We start from the raw sequence: 19,139 nt of genomic DNA, 5'->3' as shown, positions 1-19,139 counted from the left end.
CATCAATATGCCATTTACAGAAAATGAATACAGATCAGCCCTGGAAGGTAGCTCTGAGTCCAAGTCAGCATGAGCAAACTTCAGTGAACAGTCACCTGCCCCTGTCTGTTTTTGTGCGTTGTGTCTAAAAGAAGCTCGGAACATTTATACAGAGCACCCCAAGACCTTGTAGATAATAGTAACCTGGATAATAAACCAGAAGGATTATTACCGGTTGTCCTCTGCGTGAGATTCAAGGTGCTGGTTCTTACCTTTAAAGCCCTACATGGCTTAGGCCCGGGATATTTGCAGGACCGTCTGCTGCCGGGAACGACTTCCCATCGCCCAGTGCACTCACACAGGGAGGGCCTCCTCAGGGTGCCGTCGGCTGGTGACCCCTAGGGGGAAGGCCTTCTCTGTGGGAGCGCCAGCCCTGTGGAACCAACTCCCCCTTGAGCTCCGGATGGCCCCGGATCTCCGGTCCTTTCGCCGCAGCCTTAAAACACTTCTTTTCCATCAGACTGACCTGGACTGACGACAGGGATTTTTAAAATGTTTTTTAATTTTTAACTTCAATTTTAATTTATTCTATTGGGGCTGTTAATTTAATTCTTTTAAACTTTTGTATCGCTGTATTTTATTGTTGTTAGCCGCCCTGAGTCCTTCGGGAGATAGGGCGGCATATAAGTCCCAATAATAAATAAATAAATAAATATAAGACAATTTTGTTTTTTGAACTGGAAAATTCAAAAGGTGCTGGCTTCTTTTATATCTATGAAATTGCCACAAATAGTTTTTCTAGTAGAAGAGGAGCTACAAAGCTTTAGGGAAATTATATGGATAATCCATAGCAAACAAGAAACTTGTACAAGAAGATTTATTTGAACTCGTGACTTGTAGAAGAAATAACTCCTTCAGACAGTTAATGGAGTTTGTGTTAAGAAGGCCAGTTATAGATGGTGAATAATCCCACGAGTGTTTTGGATGGACTGCAGCTCGCAAGATAGGATTGAGTGGTTAATACTCGGAAGACAAAAAACCCCACTAAATTCAATAGGGGATTGAGTTAGGCTTAAGTCTCTGAAGTTGTTACAATCTTTCCAACAAGGGCTCCTAATACCAAAGCCATAAAATCAATGTTTTGCAATAAACTAAGTATATACTAGCACACTGTCTTATATTCTAGTTGGTGGGATGCAAAAACTGTATCAAGTCACTAGATTAGAGATTTGACCGCAGAGTAGTTTAAGAAAGCTTAGGAAGACTTTTTTTCCCCCTGGCAGTGTCAAGAGTGGATCTGGAGGGGGGCAGGTGGAAATAAAAGGAAAGAAATGAAATAATTGAAAAGAAAAGTACAGTGACTGCAGGAAAACAAAATCTTAAAAATAATTAGAAAATAAATTAATCTCCAACAGAATTATTTGAAAATACATTTCAGGAAAGTGGAAACTGCTTGGGACTGAATGAATTGGCTTCTGGAATGCCACAAGTGTGTAGAGTTACAATACAGAGAAATATATAAAAGGATATTTGGTTGAATTATACAGTGAGAGCCAGCTGTGATCCAATTTTATTGAACAGATTTTTGCCAGTCAAATTAGGGTATTTCCTTGGGACTAGCTCACAAGGCTAACATCAGAATTAAGGGAGGTTTTTTAAGACAAAGTGAGCTCCTTTATCAGACTTACCTGATACTTATCATCTAACAAGTACGCTGGTAGGAATCTCCTGTAAAATTGTGGCATTTCATCATATAAACTACTAGATAATTTGCAATGCAAAGAGTATCTCTGAGGATTATAACTTGTGTTCAAGACCTTCTTCCTTATCCATGCCCATGGGTTTTGTCGACAGTAACAAATAGAATAAGATACCTCCACTACAAGAGAATTGGGAGATGGGTATTTTAATCAAATTTGGCAATCCCCTTCAAATGTATATAAAATTCCAGAGTTGAGGAACACCTGAAGATGTAATTCCAGTCTGAGTTTGGAGAACTTAAGTTATATTCAGGCTAAAGCCATGGACAACTAAAGCTCAGATGTCAGTTCTGTTTTGAAGGAGCCATATCTTAAGAACATAAAACCATTGCTTGAGGGAAACTGCTGGCTACAGCATTGAAAGGTGACAATACTCAGATTAAAAAAACCACTGTTTTAAATAAGATTGGAAAAGTGATCAAAATCAAAGGTAGGCTGATGCCGTAAGACCCAATTTTAATTTCTGGTATTCCCCCAAAGAAGCATGTTCGCAAGATATCTAGCTTTGATCTTGACTATGCTGAGGTAGCAGAGGGTCTTCACCCCAAATTTTTCTGTTGTAAAAGAGTAATCTGGAGATCTATTAATAAACTCTCCCTCTGATACTGAGTTTTAGGATTGAAGATGACCAGGAAGCGTTTATGCAGCTCAGATAGGTGAAACTAGCAATGGTAGGAGGAGGAAATGGAGGAAGCAGGAATGGAGAAGAATTCAAGGTGGAAACTCTACAGTGCTGATTTTTTTCCCCCTCCTAGTTTTGTCCTGCTCAGTTTTGAGTGGGGCAGGTTTTTGGGAAGGCTTTGTCAATCTAGTGAGCAATTCCTCCTTTACAAAAAGCAATTCAATAGAAGCTTGATATTTCCTATAGAAGAGATAGTCTTCAGTGCAATCAAAAAGAGAGAAAGGAGTGTTCAGACAGTTTCTGGGGCACAACAGATTTTAAGTTGAGGATGAAATACCAGAATCTGCCATCCATATGCCTGTTCTCAAGGAAAGTTCACAACCAAGACAAATGATTATGCTGAACCCGTCTGTTTGGCAATATTTACAAGAGTTTACTGTATCAGCTTTCCCAAGATAGAAAAGATCGATCTGAGAAGTGATTTTTCCTTCTGCAACAATGGCATTTGTGGAATAGGATCTTCAGGACCAAAGACACGAGACTGGAAAGCATTTTGCACATGCTCCTCACAAGGCAAAATAGGAAAGGGAATAATAAATGGATGCAGAAAAGTATTTTGGGTTCAGACAAAAATCTGGGAGAGAAATTCATTACTGCGGTTACAAAAAATGTAAGCAGAGGGCGTAGTGTGATCTGGCCTAGTCATGTGCAATGGTACACAGAAAAAATTGCATTCCTCCTTGAAATCACAGAGAATGCAATAAAACATCTCATATGGTGGGAAGCTTTCTGTGCTTAATAGGAATCAAGGGGAGGAGGAAACAGAATGCAGCCCTGATGTACAGCTCACTGTTAGTTGATTCTGAAACAGATGATAAGTTCTTCTCTGAATTTGTCTTCAGATAGCTAATTGAGCTGACACATGTCCTGGACCCTGGCATATTATTTTGTTTTTCCAAGGCCTTTGGTAAAATAGAGAAACAATAATACAAAATTTAGCAAGTGAATATCCTTCCTATGTGGCTTTTTGTTTTCCTACGGTGGAATCTGATTCTTTGGGTATATAATAAACTGATAAAACTTCGTAGCTCTATTGGAAATGCCTTTACCAAAACTTTCCTACATAATGCCTTCCCACCGATTCTGCTTATTAAGGATTTAAAAAATTTAAAAGTTCCTAACTCTGAAAGGGGCTGCATTTCCTATTCAACTATGCTATTGTAGAATTCTTTCTTACATATAAGGAAGTGATACCGGTGACAATTGTGGTGGCCTTTGTGAATTACAAATTAGGCTTTTCACAATATGTTATGTTAAGGGTTCCTATTTTATAGGTTAGCTAACCATGCCCAATTATAAGACAATAAATCTGACTTATTTGTCCCACCTAACAGCATTAATCTACACCAGAGTGTTTATTTATTGTCCTCTTTCCTTTTTTAAAAAATTGGATCACATTGCTTTGGCAAGTTAAGAATCAACAACCAGAGAATATATTCACTATTAGAAGAAATGATTGAGAATAATGAATTACTGCTATTTTCAAGATGAATGGAATTCTAAGATACAGGTTTCTTTAAAATCAGTATTTTGGTCTTGAGAAAAAACAGCACTTTCAATAACTGATACTTTGCAGAATCTCATTTAACTCACTGAACAGGAGGAAAGGGGAACCAGACTTATAGATGTATTAGATTACTTCAGCTAAGAATCATTTATGCAAACAATCATCCATACCATCACAAAAACTGTATATATAATTTGGCAAAGTGGGTAAAACAAAAGGATAAGCATCATTCTGTGGCTAAATCCATAGTAATACTATTGAACATAGCCTTCATCTGCATTATCCTTATCCCATCTTACCCAAATAATTTTAAAATAGAAGATATTATTTATTTCAAATTCTAAATAGATTTCAGCTTTGAAAATCTCTGAGGAGTTGGTTTTTTAAAAACCTCGTTCTCCATATGCTCTTCAAAAAGAGCATTACTAGTAAAATAAAAGCAACTTGATAGCAAGAGATCCATTCCTGCTACTATATGTAAAAACCTTTATGTTTTGAAACATTATGAAAACAAGCCACCCCTACTTTAACATAGAAATGATAGCAGGAAATATAAAAACGTTGTGGCCATTACTTGCACAGTAGGACTCTATATTAATATAGTCATTATCCCACAGTCTAGAATCTATCAAAAGCTGCTCCCACTAAAAGTAGAAAGCCTGAAGTGATCACAGCAGCTCTAGCAACCTAAAAGGAAAAAAAAAATCTTTGGTCCCAATCTTGAAATACACTATCTTACAAGGTTCAAAAAAGCTCTTTGCACAGATATTCAGATTTAAGAGGCAGTATTATCGTTATGTCAATTAATAGAATATTATGACTAAACAGAACAGGCATGTAAATAAACCAGCAATCTCACTTCTTTAGAATGTTATTTAGTCACTTGGAAAGAAAGAGCTGCTTTTGAATTCTGAAAAAAGAGCATCTCATATGGTTTCTGTGGCTACAAAATGGAAAGGTCAAGGACACAGAAGATACTTCTAACCACTCTAGCACTTTAAAATTATAGAGCTTTCTGTGTATACATTCTATGTGCAGTGTCAACTTGCAGGCACCACACTGCCAGAAAAGCTGTAATAAAACATGTCTCAAAATAGAATTAGTTTTTAAAAAATATATATATATATGATATTTTTATTCTTCTTCATCTATGTGTGAGATATACTGTATACTGGTGTTTTTTTAAAAAAAACTTTAATTGGTCTATAATTATATTAAAATATAAATTTAGTCATTTCGCCAAATTAAATGCTTCCATTAAAATGTTTTTGTGGATGTAAATTTACAGAATAGCCATTTATAATGGAAGCATCCAGAGCAGAGGCAAAGTACTGTGCGGCTGATAAATTACAGAATTGCCTTGGTAAAATTGTGACTGAATTCCCGGAAAATAAACTAAATTAGTGGGAAGAATAAATAGTGATAAGCATATCCCATAGACTAGATTAAGAGGGAAGGAAAATTTTTATGAAGTTTTTTTAAGACTAGGTGAAAGCAATGTATATGTATTTTTCAGGATTTGATAAAAATATGATCACATTAAAAAAGAAAGGTTTATAATCAAAATTATATAATCCTTTTGGTTATGGAAGGAAAGAGATTCATATACAAAAGGTAATAAGCCAGTAAGCCAACTTTTATGTAACATTGTAGTAAACAGCACTAACATTAGTGTCTTGTGATAACCAGGAAACTAGGTTTTCACTAGAGGTATTGAGTGCAAAGTTAACTTGAATTTGAAATCTTTTTAGCTTAAACTCTATTGTGAGTTTGAAACAGTTGCTCTGACTCTGAAACAGGCCATTCTGACCTTATCACACTTCCATTTTGAGACTGAAATTCATTCCTAGAATAGCTGAACATCCCACTTCGAAACTGAAACAACTGTTTTGTATTAATTTTTTTTGCAAACCTGCAATTTTTCAATGAAAAGTAGCTTCAAAGTCAGGAATTATATAAAAAACAAAAAACAAATCCAGTACCAAAAAAGAAAATACTTTCACTCAAAATTATATAGCTAAAACTGGTGGCCTGTAAGAAGCCATATGATAAATATTAAGAAATTATAATACAGCAAGTTTATTTTATGCCTGTTCAGTCTAATACAAAATTTCATTCTGTGCAAAAAGCCATTAAAACTGCTTTTTAAAATGACCCTTGTTTAATTATCATTGCCCAGAACACACAAATGCAGCAGTGACAGAGAAGACAGGGAAATAGCAAGGCTGTGTGTATTCCATGACCCACCCAGAAATATAGAAATTCTAATTTAAGTGCAGATTTTGCTATCCTGAGAATTTTAAACTTTAAAAAGGCATGTTTCTAGATCTTAAGGCTGAGGAGAACTGTCTGAATTTCCAATTGTCAGAGGCAGTGTTTCTTAGGTCTACACCCATTTTTTTTGCCTTTGTTCACCTACTTTTACCCATGAGCCAATTAACATGAAATACAGAAATATAACCAATTCATAAGATTGAGAAAGACTTTGGAATTCAGCTTTTCTAAAGTATAAAATCTGTGTTTCTGTGCTAAAATCTGGGGTTTTAGCACAAAATGCACACAATCCTGATAACTTCCCTTATTCTTTTTGATATCGAGATGGATTGAAAAGTTCAAAAAGAGGTCATCCTACAAGGAAACACAATAAAAACAATTCCCTAGGTAAAAATATTTTTGCATACTTTTTTCCTCTTTAGCTACCCACTAGATTACAATGAAAAAGGTGAAACTGAGCTTGCCTTGCTCTGAAGGCCATTGACAGTAGCAGTCAATGTTGCCTTGTAAAACAGGAAAGCAGAATCTGGCCCACAAAGAATTCCCTAAATAGGGATAACACTAATCACCGAAGTGCACTTGACACCATAGGAGCTACAGTATTTTTTTTTCACATGCACACTTTGTAGGACAGTTTGTACATGAACTCAAACAATGAATATAAATATGCAAGCATCTTGTTTTAAATATACCAATTAAAGTTTGTTTACATTCTTTACTTTCCAAGTTGCTGATGGAAAAAGTGATCTTTCCAATAGGAAGCCAAAGATGCTCATTAATGCAGTAAAATATTCATACACGCCTTTCTTTCCTTTCTTTCTTCACACATCCACACATCCAGCCTTCTCACATACTTCAGGTTATATAGCTGCATGACTATGAAAAGCCCTAGATAGGACATACTCCTCTCACCACAAGAGGATGACAAAATTATTAATATTAATTCATTTTTTTCTGTAGGGAATTTCTTCTATTTTCAGTAATTTCTGGGCTGAAATCTGCACAGAAGCCATTAGGAGCAGCAATTTCCAAATAACTTTTAGACTCCACTTGATCAGGATATAGGTACTCTTCAGCAAAGTTTGGGAATGTTTCAGTAAAATAATGGAAATCATCTAGAAATGGAAAAAAGACAGTTTCAACAATCATTTTAATTACTATCATAAGTAGGATTTTTTCTGCATTATAAGTCATATTAAACGTACTGTGTATAATTAGCTGAATGAAAATTTAGTTATGCTTTAGGTCTTCTGAAATCAATGGAAACTAAGTTGAACTGATTTCAGTAGGTTTTCCCTCAGCATGGCTAAGTTATGGTTTATCTATCTTTAGGAAACATGTTTAAGGTGGAGTTAACTTAATAATTGTTTAGAATTGTAGAATAATTGGAGCAATACATTGTAGAGTGCATAACAGGGCCTTGTAGACATCATCATCATCATTCTGAAGGAATCAAAGTTAAAGAACAACAGTAGTATAAGAGTGCTTTACAAACTATTTTTGTTTTCCATGTTATACATCGCTTCTCTTGATCCACAATACCTTCCAAAAAGATACATACATAAACAGCCTTATCTTTCATCAAAGGCAACTCTCATTTCTATTGCTTAGAAGATTTCAAATTTTCTCTTCTCGGACGACTACTCCCTATCTCAAGTTAGAGTATGCATCCTAAGATTACATTATATTTCCATAATTGCATGCTGCAGAAAATTGTGAAAAAAATTAACAAATGTTCAGCAATTATATTTATTCACTACTGCCTCTCTTTCTAGCAAGAAATCCCAAGATGCTTCAGAACGCTTTAGAATACAATTCAAAATCTCAATTTATGCATATCACCCCCATCATACTTAAGGGTAATTTTCAAAATCAGAGAGGTGGTTAAAAACAGTGGCAAAAGAAATTATTTTTTTTTATTTTAAGAACAGAAAAAATAAATACTATGTACTTTTTCCTATATTAAATTAAAGACCAGGGTACTGGTAGTAGTTTATTTATTTTTGTAAAAATAGTATAGATTTCTGTATAGCCCATATAAAAAACTAGTGTCTCAGCAGCATGGATATACGTTAATTGTTTTAGCAGGGACTAAAAGAACTCGCAACTAAGGAAGATATAGAGAAACTTAGGAAATGTGGTAGCTGGACTGACCAGGAGTCACAGTACTGGTTTTGCAATATTAATTGCAGGACTGCCATAAATGATTCTCTCTCAAGAACACCTCTTTATTTCATTGATATGGAATGTGGGCAATTAAAAGCAATGGGTAACACTGCAAAGTAGTTGCATTCCATCTTTTAGTATCAGTCAAAATGTAGTAAGGCTTCAATATGAATGAATAACACCAAACAGCATGCAGTGCAGTATATTTTGTATGCTATCTATTTATTTACAGGTGTGGCATGGGCATAAATAATCAACCCATAGTCCAGTGATGGCGAACCTTTTAGAGACTGAGTGCCCAAACTGCAACCCAAAACCCACTTATGTATCATCGGGTGCCGGGTGGGCGTGGCCCATTGGGTGAGTGTGGCTGCAGTGGTAACGGCAGACTGGGTGGGACTAAAAAGTTCAATCAATCAATTCCAATTTTGCGAGATCTTTTTTTTTCCCGGGAGAAGTTGAAATTGATTGATTGATTTTGATTGATTTTTATTTTATTTTAATTCCATTTATATCCCGCCCTTCTCCGAAGACTCAGGGCGGCTTACAAGCTTAGCAGATTGAACGAACCTTTTTTTTTTTCTTGTACATGGTGGCGGAGGCCTAAAGCGAAAAGGTTTTATAAAACCCAGCTACAGCCTAGGACTGGGGCGACGGCACATGTGCCCACAGAGAGGGCTCTGCGTGCCACCCATGCCATAGGTTTGCCACCACGGCCATAGTCTATACCAGGGGTAGGCAACCTCGGCTCTTTTATGACTCACGGACTTCAACTCCCAGAAATCCTGAGCCAGCTATGCTGGCTCAGGAATTCTGGGAGTTGAAGTCCGTGAGTCATAAAAGAGCCGAGGTTGCCTACCCCTGGTGTATACAAACAAACAAGCAAATGCAGGCTCCAAATGCAATTATAACAAAAGAAGGAAAGGCACAGTAGCTTTGAAGTTGTTCCTTCCCTTTCTGGCTCTAGTATTGAGTCTCAATATCTATTCAGGTACCGCTAGAAGAGTATAGATTCATTCAGGGTTCAACTGTAGAGTTCTTGTTGCTGTCTTGAGATTAGCTGTTCATTTGCAGACCTTTTATTACCTGACTAGCTAACATCTTTAGATTGCCTTGCCTGCTTTGATGAAGGCATTGTCTCCTCGATTTGGACAGGGTTCATTTCCAGATGCCCCGCCCCCGTCTGATTTCCTTTCACAAAAATCTATGGAAATTGGTTCGTAGACTTACCATATGCAATTTCCCCTTTTTCTTTATCATCTATAGCTTTAAATAGATTTGACACATTAAGGTCTGAAACACCCATGACGCTCTTCAGAATGGAAGTTAAATCTTGTTCTGTTATACCACCAGTTTCTCTTTGATACATCTGTAAAATATGGACACCTATTATTTGATGTTCCAGAAAAGAACCATGTTTATTACTAAACATGAGACATGAACTAAAATATTAAGCTTACCACATGAAAACTATAAAGTCTCACTTCATTTCCAAGTACACAGGTTCCTTCTGCCCCAGGATGGTGTGATTTTTTTTCCTACCACTCAATATAAACTGTCTAATTATTTTAAGTGCAAATATGCACTTTCTTTGCTCTCTGGAATTGAGAATGTTTATAAATTTCTCTGCAGATTGAGAACCATTTATTTAATAATTTATTAGATGTCTTCATATTGCAGGTAGTGCTTAAGACAGTACAATTAAGAACTATACTGCCTAAACCAGGGGTAGGCAACCTTGTTTCTTTTATGACTCATCGACTTCAACTTCCAGAATTCCTGAGCCAGCATGGCTGGCTCAGGAATTCTGGGAGTTGAAGTCCACGAGTCATAAAAGAGCCAAGGTTGCCTACCCCTGCCCTAAACATACTAAAGCTAATGCAATACTAAATGTCACATAAAATGTTGCTCCTTTAAGGCACTTGGAGGAGATGCTGGTAAATGTAATCTTAAGTTTGTAACCAAGTGTGACAATGCACAACCATGGAAGAAGCAGACTTGGAGGCACAGTGGGTACGATGGTAAGCCCGCACCAACTTACTGCTTTGCTGTATATGTAGTTTCTGATGGAAGGCTTGCATCAATAGCTTTTTACTGATCATGCAACCTTGTCCCAAGGGATGTGCTGGTACTTTTGACAGAATACTAGGGAGTCATCCCTTTGTATCAAGCTTCATGCTTTCTCTAGATAGGCATGAAGTATCTAGACTGATGGAACAGAAACTGGCAATTGTTAGTCCAAATCTGCATTAGTTCTTAGTGTGGCATCAGACTACAGGATCCTTTCTCAAGCATGTCTGAAGGTGTGCAGAGGGTTCCTTTCCCTTCATTCCCTTCCCAGCAGGCAGGTAAGTGGCTGCCACTACTTTGGGGAGGAAGGAAAGGACTGCAAGAGCAGCTGGAGACTGTCACAATATTTTCCAAATGAGCATCACATGGCTGCAACTGCAACCCAGCAGCACTGAAGCAACCACAACTTCCCCAAATTTCATTCCCTCAGGAGTTATATGTCTCAGATTCTGTAAGTTAGCTCATTTGAGGTACCCTTGGTTCAAAAATCATCTTCCTATGATACATTGTTTCGCCCAGTTAAAGATTATGGGAATAAGTGTTTTAGTAGTACATAGATGAATGAAGGAATCAGGAAATTGAGCCTTAGTTACATGCTCAAGAAAAAAAGAGGAAATCGTTGCATTGTTGATTCTGCCTTCAAAACAACTACGCTTAACTTCTATTATGTAACTAAACATAGGCAGAGGCCAGAGCTAGCCTACGCAAAATCACCAAGAGTCTTCTGTTCCGTTAGAGTAAATGCTCTAATGCTTAAAGGCTTGAACCAAAGAGACAATAGCATATGTGTTATAGAGGCATATTTGCTGACAAAAGGCCTTCAGATGTAAAGCTCCTCTGACAGAATAGATTATGAATATGGGAGAAAGAAGTAGGTGTGCTAACTGAGAAAGCCAGAGTAATAGATACTATGAGGAAACTCGCAATCCTGCTCAAGATTCATTATTAGACAAAAAACAACAAAATGCTTTATATTTCACAAAAGTATCTAGAAAAGCCCTGTGCACTAGCTTTGGATTCATGGATCAGCCATGTCTGGAAATTTACCATTTTTAGTTTTTGATGTGGTGACAGTTTTTGGATGGAATAAGTATAAATTTGAGCTTCCTCCTGGATTTATGACTCTCCTTTGATGATCAAGTGGCAGTCAGGACCAGGAGGCCTTTTGCGCAGATTCCTCTTTTATGACATTTTTGTCTTTTTCTGAATTGCTTATAGTCACTTCTCATTTAGACTACTGCATTGTGTTTTATGTGGCTTGAAAACCTCTCAGAAAAAATAGCTGGCTCACAATAGAGTTCCATGAGTAAGTTATATAACACTATGTGACATCTCTACTGCACAAATTACTTGATTTCTGAGATAATCAAATTCAAAAGTGAACATCTACCGAGAACAGTGGCAGTCTGCCAGGTAAACAAAGAATAAGGAGAATGCCAAAATATATTTCTCAAAATATGAACACCAGAAACAGGAGATAAAGAGAAGGCAATTCAGAGATGTAAAGTACTACAGATTACAAGCCAATATCCCCGTTAATTGGGCTGCAAAGCACTGGAAGCACAGAAATTAAAGCAGGAGCTCCAGAACAGCAACAAGCCAATGGAAATGAAAAAGAGAGCTGAATCCATGGCTAAGGTATAAAAACAGTAACTATAGATACAATTTGAAGGAAGGAACAACAATCTTGAGGGAAGGGAGCCAATGGGATAGATAAGAGGTACTGGAACAGTTATTCAAATTAGCATTTGGAAACTGTAGAAACTTGAGATTTATGGGTAAGCCTGAGAGGGTATTAATGATCAATATGGATAACTGAATACAGAACACATGGCCATGAAGAGTGGAACCAAAGAGAGTCTACATATGAGGAGGACAGGATCTATGTGAATACTATGAATCCTAAACAAAGTGTTGATATTGGTTGATACATGGAGCATGTGGAAACTTCCAACTGGGAAATGGTAGCACTATGCATATTCAAACAGTAATTGCGATGAAGTTAACTTGGCCTGAGAGAAGGAACCATCAGGTTTTTTTTAAAGATATACAGAATCACACCTGAGGATCAAGAACGGGGAGCCTTGAAAAGTATGGTGATGGAGTTGGGAATTTCAAAGATGGTAACCAATGGCATAGTGCCAATCACTGGAGCTGAAGGAGAAGGAACAGAGGTCAAAATTGGTTGATTTGTTGCAGTCAGGCAATTTGATGAATCAAAATTTTGAATTATGTAAAACATATAATGCATTCAAACCTCCACAGTATCAGCAGTGTTTAAATTCCCATAACTGACTTCCCTGGTTTCAAGAGCTCTCCAAAAGTCATTGGAGTATTTGGCTTGGAGTGAGAGAGAGGCGATATAGTGCAATAGAACATCAATGTTACTTCCATCAGCAATACAGCAAAAGTTCAGCAAGGAAGCATCTGGAACTAGCACTGCTAGATCAGCCTGAAGTCTAAACATGTAGGTTTATTAAGGGTCATAACATGAAACACTTTGTGATCTATGAAACTTTAAGAAGTGCAGCTCTACCTATAAACACAAAAGTCAATGGAGATGGCATAAAGAATGTATAGTAGGAAGCTCCCTCTCCCTCTTGAAAGATGGGACTTGAGGCCATTGGCTAAGAAAACTTTGGCAACATATACTGTATTAAAGTAAAAATGTAGGGGAAAAGAGATGCAATGGTAGTAGAAAGAAAAAGAGAAATACAACAAGATCAAAACCAATAAACAGGGAAATGTGATTAACAATGGCCAAAAGGAAATAGAGATGGGGATTATTTCTTATTGTGTGCTGCTAGAGACAAAAAAAAGAACCAATTTGTTTGATATGTCTCTTGATATAGATCTGCACATTACGGAGTACAATTCTGCCCCAATGCTCAGCTTTAAAATACTGTGGACTGAAGGCCTGTCCAGATACAAAGCCATGTTGTCATGCAAACAAACCTCCCCCCATCCCTTCTCATTTTGCTTGCACAGACAAAAATGCCATCATGTTTCTACAATCCAGATTGTTGCTATGATTTTTAGCATATGGTAACATTTAAGAACAGTTGTAGTCAGTAGTGAGCTCTAGATATAATGATATTGCAGTATGTGACCTAATGTCTACCTATGTTGGAAAAATAACTTGGTTTTTAAATAGCCATTAATTAAGCATTTTAAATAAAAAACTGTTACTTGCCTTAAAAGCCAACTGCATTGTTTGCAATGTTTTAGAAGGTCTACAGACTACCGACAAAGCTGTTATATATTCTCGTATATCAATGAGGCCATCTTCCTTCTGTTGAAAAAATAAAGGAACGTGCAAAAATTCTTATCTAGAGAATATATGAAATTTCTGCACTTACAGACACATTTTTTCTAAAACGGATTAATGCCACTGCTATTTAAATGGGGGCAAATCCTTTGAATTTCTGAAAATCTTATGTAATTTTCTCTTTTTCTTTATCAGAATGGGACTTAGAAAGTTTGAAGAGTGTATTTATTTATGGTTTCATTTTTCAGCAACTTACCCTCTAAAGATGCGATTATATAAATATAGGCAATTTGATTAGCATATCTCTGCAATTTTTTTTTACTGCAGAGTAAAAAATTGTGTAGTGCAGGGATGAAATTTTCTCCAGAAAATATATGTAACAGGACTAGTAGGTGAGATCATCTCATAACCGCACACCTATTTCCAGTTTCCAAATACACTCTCTCTTATATGCATCCTCAGGGAGTCCTCAACTTACAACTAATCACTTAACAACTGCTTGAAGTTACACTGGACTTTAAAAAGCTACTTACAACTCATCTTCAAACTTATAATTGCTGCACCTCCCCATAATTACACAATTGTATTTCAGGCATTTGGTATTTATAACTGGTTGCAGTGATTTGCAGTGGTTTTGTTGCTTCCAGCAGGAAATGGCAAAAAACGCCCCTTGTGTATGCTGGATTCACTTAATGACTAGGTACTTCACTTTACAACCTTAATATTGTGCTTTATGACCATCATAAAAATTGGTTGTAAAATTGAGTCCAGTCATGTGGTCCTTTGACTTACAAATGCAACAGCTCATGACCAGAATCCTGGGCGCCACTGTGCAGAGGTCTATCTGCACATTCTCACTCATTAACTAAACAAATCAGGAGGAAGAGGCTTCAATCTTGCCACTGAAGGAAGAGGATAGCTAATAGGCTGACTGTAAACCGCTTAGAGAGAGCTGTAAAGCACTGTGAAGTGGTATATAAGTCTGGGTGCTATTGCTACTGCTATTTCTAACTGCTGTTCGTAACAATAAACTTATTCTCTATTAATAAACTGATTGTTGTATCAGCTGAAAATTGGCATGGCTTCCAGGATGTGGATAAAATGATCAAGGGTGACAAATTGTTTTTATGTGCTGAGGCAAAGCAAAGCTGTTTCCTCCTCCAGCAATTTGTGTGATACCACCCATTCCCATTCTTTCGGCACATGGACACAAGTTGATTTTACTCACAGTAACATTTTGTACCATACGATAACTTTGGGGCATTGCATTTCTGGTCATAATGAATACTTACCTCTTCAAAAAGTGCAAAGATGTTTCCTAACATATCTGAAACTTGGATTTCCAAATACTCTGCAAATTCCTTGAGAGTGACTTTTTTGTTTTTCAATTTCCTAGCTCTGTCTGAGTATGCATCAAATTCCTTTTCAAGTTTTTCTGGCTTTAACCTTAAAATGGTAAGGAAAACAAATTATTAGTTTTTGAAAATAATTGTTTAAGCAAAAAAAGAGGATTCCTCTCTATTCTTTATACTAGCCTAAAAACCCATAAAAAATGAAAACTCAGTTTCATTTGAAATTGTTTAGGAAAAAAAACCCTGATTTCAGTTAAAATTTATTTTCAACTGAGCAATTTATGTTCTCTTTTACAAAATACTAGATCAAGGCTGAGATCTTTATACTGTCTATCTTTTCTTCCTGCAATACTCCCCTACATATTTTTGTTCTCAATGGAAGTGCCTTACAAATTCTGTATCCTGAATTGTATATATTGTATATAAAAACTTTAGCTATAAAAGATTAAAGTGTATTTCAACAGAATTCTTATTTTGTAAAAAAAATTAAATACTTTTAGTAGAGAAAATAATTTTATTCCAACAAGCATAAATTCTTAGGTTATAGTAAGTGATGTGTATACAGCTATATAAAATCTCTATGATATACTAAATCTGCCATTTTTTTAAAAAATCACATTTTAAATCACACTTTTTTTGCATCTAAGAGCATGAAGAAAATAAGTGGTCTTTCATTTCTCTCTGAATCAAAAGAGCTCAGAAAAGCAGTGGCATGCATTTTATAATCAGTTTGTCACACAATTCTGAAAAGTATTACAAAAGGTTTTTTTTTTGTTAAAAATGTGCTTTATTATGTATTGATAATTTACTTACCCAAGATTTCTTACAAGTTTTGCAAATTCTAAGAGACAGGTATTTGATGGGAGATGGAGTTGTCCTTCAGCCAAAGCCAGCTGGCAATCTTCAAAAGTATAGTCTGTTACTGAAATTCCTAAAGCCCTTAAATAGATAAAAAAATATGTACGTGTATACATATATAAACATACACACACACACACACACACACACACACACACACACACACACACACAATTTCATAAAGCATCTATTTGATGCACAGTTGAAAAGTTCAATCATGGCATGGCATGGCGGTACTGGTGAGAGAAGTTTTCTTGTTTTACAAACCTTTTGGATATTAGAAGTGGAGGCTATGAATTGAAGCAGTGGTAATGAATTGAGGATACTATGTTGGATTTGCATTGAAGAAACTACAACCCAATTCTATTTAACATTTTCAATTCTTGCAATCTCCAAATTGCATCTTAATTTATAACTGAAGCACAGTAGGTTGCCATATTTGATTATTTTGTAATTTCAGTCTTCTTTGTCCAATGAGATCCAAGAAGTGGTTACTCAGAATGCTGCCTCAGCACCTTGCATAATGTAAATTTCCACAGGATTCATAGTGGGACTATTCCAATTTAACATCTGAGTCAGGATTTGGCAGCTTGGTTTTCTGATCTCAGCAAATCCATGCAACGAGTACTGTAAAACCATTTCCCCATCGCAAGATCTTGGTGACTTCTTAAAGTATATTAGTTTACCCACAAAGGTAGTTAGCAGTTAAGCGTCCTGAAGCATGTGACAACACTCATTTCTATATTTATCAAACACTTGGGTGATGTATCTATTCTCAGACAGTACTTGGAAACTATAATCAGATGGATAAGGATTAACAGATTGAAACTAAATCCACTGCAAGCAAGATTTGACAGTAAAATATTCTCGGGTTCTAGAAGGCACAGGTCTTGCTACAACTGACAATATGGGTTTAAAAGGTTTAAAATGGGTTTTAAACCTCGGGTCTGGATGGGGAGGAACAGACTTCAACTCAACCCCGACAAGACCGAGTGGCTTTGCATACCTTCATCCCGGGTCTATTCGGATATTCCATCTCTTTCTATGGGGGGTGAATTATTACCCCCCGTAGATAGGGCTCGCAACTTGGGAGTCCTCCTAGATTCACGGCTCACCTTGGACGAGCACATGGTGGCTGTGACTAGGGGGGCTTTCGCCCAGGTCCGCCTGGTGCGCCAGTTGCGGCCCTATCTAAGCCGGGATGATTTATGCACAGTCACTCACGCGCTCGTGACCTCTCGTCTAGACTACTGTAACGCTCTCTACATGGGGCTTCCCTTGAGGACCACCCGGAGGCTCCAACTGGTACAGAATGCAGCCGCGAGAGTTGTGTTGGGAGTCTCCCGATACTCCCATGTCACACCTCTGCTCCGTGAGCTGCATTGGTTGCCAGCTGTCTTCCGGGTGAGATTCAAGGTGCTAGTAATGGTGTTTAAAGCCCTACATGGCAGGGGTCCGGAGTACCTTAGGGAACACTTGCTGCCGGCGTCTACTTCCCTCCGCCCTGTGCGTTCCCACAGAGAGGGCCTCCTCAGGGTGCCACCGGTCAGAGAATGTCGACTGGTGGCCCCCAGGGGGAGATCCTTCTCTGTGGGCGCCCCGGAGCTATGGAACCAGTTACCGGTTGAGCTCCGGACGGCGCCCGATCTTCGCTCCTTTCACCGCGACCTGAAAACATACTTGTTTGAGCAAGCCGGCCTGGCCTGAGGGGGGATTAGTGGGGTCTTTTTACTATTTTTATTGGGGTTTTTACCATGTATTAATTGTATTTTTAATCGGGCATGTATTTAATTATCTTTTATTTTTTGTAAATCTCTGTGTTTTATTCTTGCCCTGTACACCGCCCTGAGTCCTTCGGGAGAAGGGCGGTATAGAAATATTAATAAATTAAATTAAATTAAATTAAATTAAATACAGAATAGCAATTTTATAAAGTAGCTGTAATCCATGGAACTCTTTTTCAGCCATGCATGATAGCAATAGCACTTAAGATTTATATACTACTCCATAGTGATTATAGCACTCTCTGAGCGATTTACAATGTCAGCATATTGTCCCCAACTATCTGGGTCCTCATTTTACCAATCTCAGAAGAATGGAAGGCTGAGGCAACCTTGAGTGGGTCACGATCAAACTCCTGGCTGTGGGCAGAGTCAGCCTGCAATACTGCATTCTAACCACTGCACCACCATGACTCATGATGAACAGTTTCTATCTTCTCTTGAATAGAAACCTTTGCAGTGCTAATTTTCATCTCTAAAAAAAAATCTCATGCTTGACTATTAAAATATATTCTCTTCGGTAGGGACCAAAGATTCTGACACTTCAGTTATTTAAAAAGAACTACTGTGCAACATTTAGACAGTTTTGCTCTTAATGTATTAGTAAAATGTTTCTGAATTAGCACTATAAAAATATTTTACTCCTAGATATGTGCTTGAGGAGCACCTCTTTTTATAGGACTTTATTAGCCTTCTTCTCACCTTCTAGTCTGAACCTGATTTTTACATGAAATATAAACTGTCAATGAGACAGAGGACCTTAACAACAAGAACTCTGACACTATGGGGGAAATAAAATCTTATCTGCAGTTTTTCACAACCACTTAATTTTATTAATATAGCATAATTACCCCTATTTCCGATCTCTCTCTCTCTGTTACAAGCATGCAAATATTTAGTTAGGTCCTTGGTTGCCTCTACAATATTCCCAATTTGTTTTTGTTTGTTTGAAACACAGCAGTAATTATTTCCTACTCCTAATATTTTCTCTATCTTCTGACATCAAGGCACAGAAAAAATATTTTTCTTACAGTATTTCATATATAAGTAAAAATGTTGCTACTATTTGAAACTATGCAGTCATTGTGCTATTTGAAACCTTAGTTTACTCACTCTGCCATTAAACGTCTCACATTGTTTGCATATAAAGATGGGTTTTTCTTTTCCTCTTCAGATGGTACGTACACAGGTAGGAACTATACACAGGAAAATAGATTTTAATGCAAAGTCATTATCACATTGCACAAACACATAATAATTGTGTTTTGAAGATGAAGAAATGTGATGAGAACAAGCATTTAAAAAAACCTAACAACCTGAAGCCTGAATAGCTATCATTGAAAAGAAACCAGAATGACAAGTATTTGGTTTTCATTTCCTCCATTAGCATGTTCTAAGAACAAATGTAACCCTTCAGAAAACAAATGACCATTTTTGCTCAA

The 19,139-nt window shown here is 37.0% G+C and overlaps 1 protein-coding gene across 1 annotated transcript in view; it reads right to left on the bottom strand.

Moving 5' to 3' along the window:
- Positions 1–7,141: 7,141 nt before the first annotated feature.
- The window catches only part of LPCAT1 (lysophosphatidylcholine acyltransferase 1), a gene marked incomplete at both ends in the record, with an annotated part of 50,527 nt that continues 38,529 nt past the window's right edge, over positions 7,142–19,139 (bottom strand). Inside the window, 6 exons of the mRNA XM_083357847.1 lie at positions 7,142–7,317; positions 9,599–9,737; positions 13,632–13,730; positions 14,999–15,152; positions 15,872–15,997; positions 18,811–18,893. Coding sequence (XP_083213973.1) covers positions 7,142–7,317; positions 9,599–9,737; positions 13,632–13,730; positions 14,999–15,152; positions 15,872–15,997; positions 18,811–18,893 — 777 coding nt within the window. The remainder of the gene's footprint in view (positions 7,318–9,598; positions 9,738–13,631; positions 13,731–14,998; positions 15,153–15,871; positions 15,998–18,810; positions 18,894–19,139) is intronic.

This window comes from Vipera ursinii (genome assembly GCF_947247035.1).
Source record: "Vipera ursinii genome assembly, chromosome: 3".
Taxonomy (NCBI): domain Eukaryota; kingdom Metazoa; phylum Chordata; class Lepidosauria; order Squamata; family Viperidae; genus Vipera; species Vipera ursinii.
Note: the sequence above shows the minus strand (reverse complement) of the source record. Positions and strands in the feature narration are given on the sequence as shown.